At 41.7% G+C, this 6904-nt stretch overlaps 1 protein-coding gene across 1 annotated transcript; it reads left to right on the top strand.

Moving 5' to 3' along the window:
• The first annotated feature begins 5070 nt into the window (after positions 1 to 5070).
• On the top strand, positions 5071 to 5646 carry LOC118723379 (mitochondrial import inner membrane translocase subunit TIM14-like). The gene has a single exon (XM_036445632.1). It carries the CDS (start codon positions 5187 to 5189, stop codon positions 5535 to 5537), a length of 351 nt encoding a protein of 116 aa, XP_036301525.1. The 5' UTR covers positions 5071 to 5186; the 3' UTR covers positions 5538 to 5646.
• The last annotated feature ends 1258 nt before the right edge of the window (positions 5647 to 6904 follow it).

The following is a 6904-nucleotide window of genomic DNA, read 5'->3' as shown; positions in this document are numbered from 1 at the left end:
GAGTGCGGATGGAGAATAAAGGTCAGAGTACAAAATCCCTATCCCGATGGAACCTTGAACACCTCATGAGTTTGAGATTCTGGGAGAGGATGAAGTGCTTTGCAAACATAAGGAATGTGTATTTTTATCTTTGGAAGTTATATAGCACATGGGGCTCCTGGGAATCCCAGTAATTCTCTCTTCTATACCTCAAATAGCAACTCCTTCCACTTTTTCAGTAATAGAATTATTCTCAATCACCTGGTATCCAAACCTCAGAAGAACTCTTTGACTTCTTCCTTTTCCTCACACCACATAGCTTCACAATGCTTCTTGTTAGTTATTTTCGTTCCACTCCCATGAGGACCATTTGATCCAGTGTATTAGTCAAGTTTCTTTCTCTTTTAAGTTACAGATTCACCTTCAATTAGCTGAAAAGCAAATCCGGGAAGGAATGTATCTGGGAAGTTGATGAAGGCAGCTAGCTTTAGACATGTCAAAATTCAGAGGTCAGATGATTGCTCAGGATGCCACCTCTCTCGCTATCTTCCTGCTAATCTTAAAATGGACAGAAGTTATGATCTCTGACTCACAGTTCCTTGTAGCCCCAGAGAAGACTTTGATTGCACTAACATGACTTCCAAAATCAGTCCCTGTTCTGGGGATGGACTATAAGGCTCTGACTGGCCTCTTCTGAGTAATATATGCTTACCCTTGTGGCTCTTATGGGGGTGGGGAGGGTACAATCACAAAATAAGTTTCCAAAGGAAGAGAGGAATTGTGTTATCAGGATGATACCGGGAAGTGTGTTAGATAATCGATAACAATAGAATGTGTTCCTGCAATAGCCACCCTAGTGATAGGCCCTTTACCTATTCAAGGTAGGCAGGATACACAGGGAAATAGGAATGTGCTATGGGATCACATTGCTTTGTCAGATCCTACCTCTTTCTTCTCTTAGCTGTTAGTTAACCTTTCCAAATCCTTGTGGTAAAACAGTGACGTATGACACTTAATAGAATATTATTGTCTTCAAAAGGGATGGAAATTGTGGATCATGCTACAGTATGGATGAAACTTGAAGCCATAGTGCTAAGTGAAATAAGGAAGACACAAAAGGACATCTATAATAATAAAAGTGGCCAAAACTGGTTTGGCCCAGTGGATAGAGCATTGGCCTGCGGACTGAAAGGTCCTAGGTTCGATTCCTGTCAAGGGCATGTACCTTGATTGCAGGCACATCCCCAGTAGGAGGTGTGCAGGAGGCAACTGATCAATGTTTCTCTCTCATTGATGTTTCTAATTCTCTATCCCTCTCTCTTCCTCTCTGTAAAAACTCAATAAAACATATTTTAATAATAATAATAATAATGTAATATGCTAATTAGACTGGACATCTTCCAGACCAAGCCAGGGCTGCGAGGGAAGCCCGGGTCCTGGGTGGCAGAGGAAAGCTGGTGCTGGCAGCCAGGGGAAGGAAGGACTACTCTTACACGAATTTTGTGCATCAGGCCTCTAGTATGTTGTGTAATTCCACTTGTATGAAGTACCTAGAGTAATCAAATTCATAGAAACAAACAAACAAACAAACAAACAAAAATAAACAATCAAAGAAATAGAAGGGTGGTTGTCAGAGACTGGGGGCTGGGAATGGAGAGTTATTTTTTAATGGTTATGGAGTTAAACATTGGAAAAATAGAAAATTATTCTGGAGATGGGTGGTGGTGATGACTGCACAACAATGTGAATGTACTTATCACCACTAAACGGTACACTTAAAAATGGGTAAAATGGTAAATTTTTATGTTTTATATTTTTTACTACAATAAAACATTGGTATAAGGATAATGAGACAACAGAAATAATCATGAACATTATTAGTCTCTTAATAACCTTTAGAATGAGGTATTATTTTTATTTTTATTGCTGATTAAATGGAGACTTGGTGGTTAAGAAACTGGCCCCAAATCACGCAGCTAGAAAGTGGCAAAGCCAGACTTAAACTTAACACTTGACTCCCACCCCCTGCTGTTTTCCATTATTTCATGTTGCTAGCCACTATTGCCTGATTAATATTTTTAAATGAACTATGTCAAGCTCTTGCTTAACAAAACTTTAAGACTCCTGGTGTAAAGCCCAAATGCCTCTCCCAGCACAATTCTCTTTGCAATCTGAGCCAAATTACTTTTATGGCCTCATCTCAAGGTCAAGGCCCTGCTTTCCATGGCCCTGTGTTATCTGTGTCCATGGCATATACTGGTTCTCCCACAGAAACAATATTGAAACTCAACTCACGTTCATTCAGCTCAAGACTCGACTCCTCCAGAAAGCCTCACCTAACTGAAGCAATGGCACAGTCAGTTCTTCCCCTTAATGTCCATAGTGTTTATTATTTGATTAGAGGCCCAGTGCATGAAATTCATGCACGGGGGGGGGTGTCCCTCAGCCTAGCCTGCACCCTTTCCCAGAGGGTGGACACCCTTGAGGGATGTCCACTGCCCATTGAGACCTGATCCTGGTGGGATCAGGCCTCAACAGATAGTAGGACATCCCTTTCACAATTCAGGACTGCCGGCTCCCAACTGCTCACTGCCTGCCTGATTGCCCCTAACCATTCCCCTGCCAGCCTGATTGATGCCTAACTGTTCCCCTGCTGGCCTGATTGCCCCTAATTGCCCTCCTCTATCAGCCTGGTCACTCCTAACTGCCTTCTCCTGCTGGCTCGGTCACCCCTAACTGCCCTCCCCTACTGACCTGGTCTCCCCACCAACTGCTCTCCCCTGCTGGCCTGGTCCCCTCCAACTGCCCTTCCCTGCAGGCTTGAATGCCCCCAACTACCTCCCTTGCAGCCCTGATCTCTCCCAATCGCCCTCCCCTGCTGGCCTGCTCACCCACAACTGCCCTCCCCTATTGGCCTTCTTGTGTCCACATTGGGGTGGCCATCTTTGACCACATGGGGATGGCCATCTTGTGTGCTGGAGTGATGGTCAATTTGCATATTACCTCTTTATTATATAGGATAGTAATGCATAATGAACTATTTTGGTAAAAGTTACTTCAGTTGTTCACTTCTTATCTCAACAGAAGCCTATCAACTCATGGAGGGCAGGGATTGTTTTAGTTATTCTTTAAATTTTTCTCAATGCCAGTTCAAATGTTTGCATTGAGCTGCAAATTTGTTAATACTTTCTTAATGATGCTGATGCAGGAAATAGAATTAATACTGACTACACAACTCTTACTTGGATTGAGGAAAAGCATGTATTATTTTATTTCTTGTTAGAGAGGATATTGGAACTTTCCCTTGTAATTTTAGGTCACTTCAGGACATAATGTTTCCTAGTCAGCATGAAAATAAAAAGATTGAACCTGGTTAAAATACTGATCTGCTGATGGGCCTGTGTGACAGATAGATGTCTCTTGCTGATTAAATTCTGAGAAACATAAGGAGGCAAAACTATTTACAAAGGAACCAGAGATGAGGCAGTGTTTTGTGTGTGTGTGTGTGTGTGTGTGTGTGTGTGTGTTAGCACATCTCAAAAATATAAAAGGTCATTTGAGGTTCTGCAAATAGTGACTAGTCTGCAAATACTTCACTCTCTACATAAGTCCTGGTCACCCCTAACTGCCCTCTCCTGCTGTTAATCATGATGTAATCAAGGTCCACAAACCTTTCTAAAGAACACTGTTCCTTACCTGCAACCTCTGCTTAAAAGCTAGTCTTCTGTGGGCCTTGTGAAAGATCTGCAGAAGTTCCCCAGGAAAAGAATCAAGGCCAAAGTCCTGGAAACTGCAGCTAGAGCTGATATTCAGCAAAATGAGCTAACGCAATAGTTCTGAGTGGTCATGGGGTTCATTCTGATTGGGGTTCTTTAAATATTTTGGATTTCACCACTGGGCAAAGAGAATAGCTCTGGAAGTACAGGCAGTTCTGTGTGGTAGGAGCACAGAGCACCAATGAGAGAATGACAGAGGGGGGGTAGGAAGCATAAGGACCAGAACTTGAAGGTTAGCCATTTGGTCAGGCAAGCCGTAGAGAATGAATTAAGGAACGAAGTACTATGAGTAGATGTACATTTTCAAAGGCTGAGAGAAATTAGTTAACTGGCTTTTATAATGGACTGGGTAAGTAGTAATAAGGGAGACTTGAACCAAAAACATGGCAGTGCCCATGAATAGGGGGGGATGGATATAAGAAATGTATTTTAAGGTAAAATTGACTGGATTTGTGATTGGGATGAAGATAGTATGTATCAATAGATGTCAGATTCTGAAATGTGAATTTTTTAATTGGTGGTATGTGTCAAGAACACATTGATGTTTCATGTTTATTTTCACTGTCCTCCCTCAAAGTTCAGGGAATAAATTGTGGTTGATCATGCAGAATATACATGAGCAGAGCAGCTGAAAGTGAAGTTGCTGGCAACTCTTGAAAAATGCAGTCACCCTGTCTGACCACATGTTGGTTCAGCAAGAGTCTAGCCTGGAGCAACAACTCATTTAAAATTGCCGTGACTGAAGAAGATATGGAGAATGCCCTGACAGCTGATGGGAACTATCAAAGCAGCAGCTCGATGCCTTTGCCCAAGGCCTTTTACTCACCAACACAGGACATCGTGTCCTTCTGTGCAGTGGATGAGCCGTGGCTGTCACTGGGGTTACTATAGTTTCCTCGGGTCCTTCCCCACCGACAAGGCAGTCGGGCTGAGAGAGCTGTGGTGGGAATGGAGAGCATCCCAAGAATCTAGGAAGCCTCAGAGGAGAGACTCCGAGTTGTTTCTCCTGGATGGAACAGAGATTCACCCTGCTGATGTCTGAGTTCACAGAGAGGTAAAAAGGGAGAAGTCTGGTTTATGATATCCAAATTACATTCATCAGAGCCACGGACACACCCATGGTCATATCCCCAGAACCATCTCTTTAAAAGTGCTTTAACTTTGTCTAAGAAAAGAAAAATACAATAAACCAATCAGCCATTTAAAACATTAGAGGACTTTTTACATTTCATCTGCATATTAGTTCTTCACTTTTCTAACTCAGGATTTTATTTTGAAAGATATTGCTTTAAAAGATGGCAATTTCGGAGGACCTTTGATCCCGGCGGCGGCGCCCTTGCTGTCGGGGAGTGGCGGGGAGCGGGTGGCCTCGGCCTTGGGGGCTGGGATGAGCCGCACTCTCGGCGGAGGCAGGGGAGCCGAGCCGGAGCCATGGCCAGTACAGTGGTCGCAGTTGGATTGACCATTGCTGTTGCAGGATTTGCAGACCGTTATGTTTTGCAAGCCATGAAGCATATGGAGCCTCAAGTAAAACAAGTTTTTCAACGTCTACCAAAATCTGCCTTCAGTGGTGGCTATTACAGAGGTGGGTTTGAACCCAAAATGACAAAACTAGAAGCAGCATTAATATTAGGTGTAAGCCCTACTGCCAATAAAGGAAAAATAAGAGATGCTCACCAACAAATTATGCTGTTAAATCACCCAGACAAGGGAGGATCTCCTTGCATAGCAGCCAAAATCAATGAAGCTAAAGATTTACTAGACTGTCAAGCTAAAAAATGAAGTAAATGTATGGTGAATTTTAAGTTGTTAGTCACTTATATAAAAACAGCTTTTTGTAATAAAATGTCCCAAAGCTACACATTTTAATAAATGATTTAGCACAAACTAAGTCAAAGCCTTGGTATAAGTTTCTTATTTAAATTTGAAGGTTCTAAATCAAATTATAGAATATTTGGAAATTAATGCTCAATAATATGGACACATACCATTTGAATAAAAAAATAAAAAAAATAAAGATGGCAATTTCTCCTTGCAATGAGGACCAAGGCTATGGTATCCTTACAGTTTTTTGGGTTTTTTTGTTTGTTTGTTTGTTTGTTTGTTTTAATAAACTGTTCTTTGGACCTGCAAAGAAGTATTCAGATGTTATAACCTGAAAATAACCTCAGAATTTTCCCACACTCTAACACATCCCTAAACTGCCAAATGGATATGGACCAACATTTCCGGATCCCCCTGGGAATGCATTTGAGAATGCTTAGTACCAAAGAGAATGTTAGGGAAATATATACACTCTCAAAAAATAGGAGGTTACACCAAAAGTGCTCCTCTGTCCCAAGTAAAGTACCTCTAGCATAACATGATTTAATATTATACACAATATAATTACTTATATATTACAAATATCATTCAGAATTTAGCTTTCTTGCCTACAATGTAACATTTTTATCAAAATGTCAAACCTCTATTTATTCACAAATATTAGTATTTGGTAAATAGGAGACACAATTATTTCTATTCTTTCTTTACTGAAAGGAAGACAAAGATATAAAAATGTCTTCATTTCTTTTTCCCTCTGTCCCTCTGTTAGACTTGTCTTAGCCACACCCAATCCCTTAAGGAGCTCAAACAAATCATTCCTTTTGTTGAAAAGATTTTTTCTTAACTGATTTTCTTAGGGGAGGGAGAGAGAGAGAGAGAGAGAGAGAGAGAGAGAGAGAGAGAGAGAGAGAGAGAGGAGATCTACTGCCTCCTGCACACCCCCTAATGGGGAATTGAGCCCGAAACCCAGGCATGTGTCCTGATCCAGGAATTGAATCTAAAGGGCAACTTTTCTGTGCACAGATGACACCAACCCGCTGAGTCACACCGGCCAGGGTCCAACCAAGTCATTCTTTCTGCCTGCTCCTGAGCAGCTGAACATTGATTAAAAAACAGTCACCCAAACTGCAGGTAGATGTCATTATAGATTTTTGGATACTTCATCTGCAGGACAATCTGATGAACTAGCTCTTCTACTTTGCACAACAAATATTTCATACCTTCACTGTCCTCAAACATCTGATCTTCTCTTCAATGCTATAGGAGCCCGTTCGGAGTAAGTTTCAAACTTATACGCCCTGACCTGGCCTGTCCTCATCCTGCAC

This window comes from Pipistrellus kuhlii, unplaced genomic scaffold (genome assembly GCF_014108245.1).
Source record: "Pipistrellus kuhlii isolate mPipKuh1 unplaced genomic scaffold, mPipKuh1.p scaffold_m20_p_2, whole genome shotgun sequence".
Lineage (NCBI taxonomy): Eukaryota > Metazoa > Chordata > Mammalia > Chiroptera > Vespertilionidae > Pipistrellus > Pipistrellus kuhlii.
This window is presented reverse-complemented; position numbering and strand designations above follow the sequence as displayed.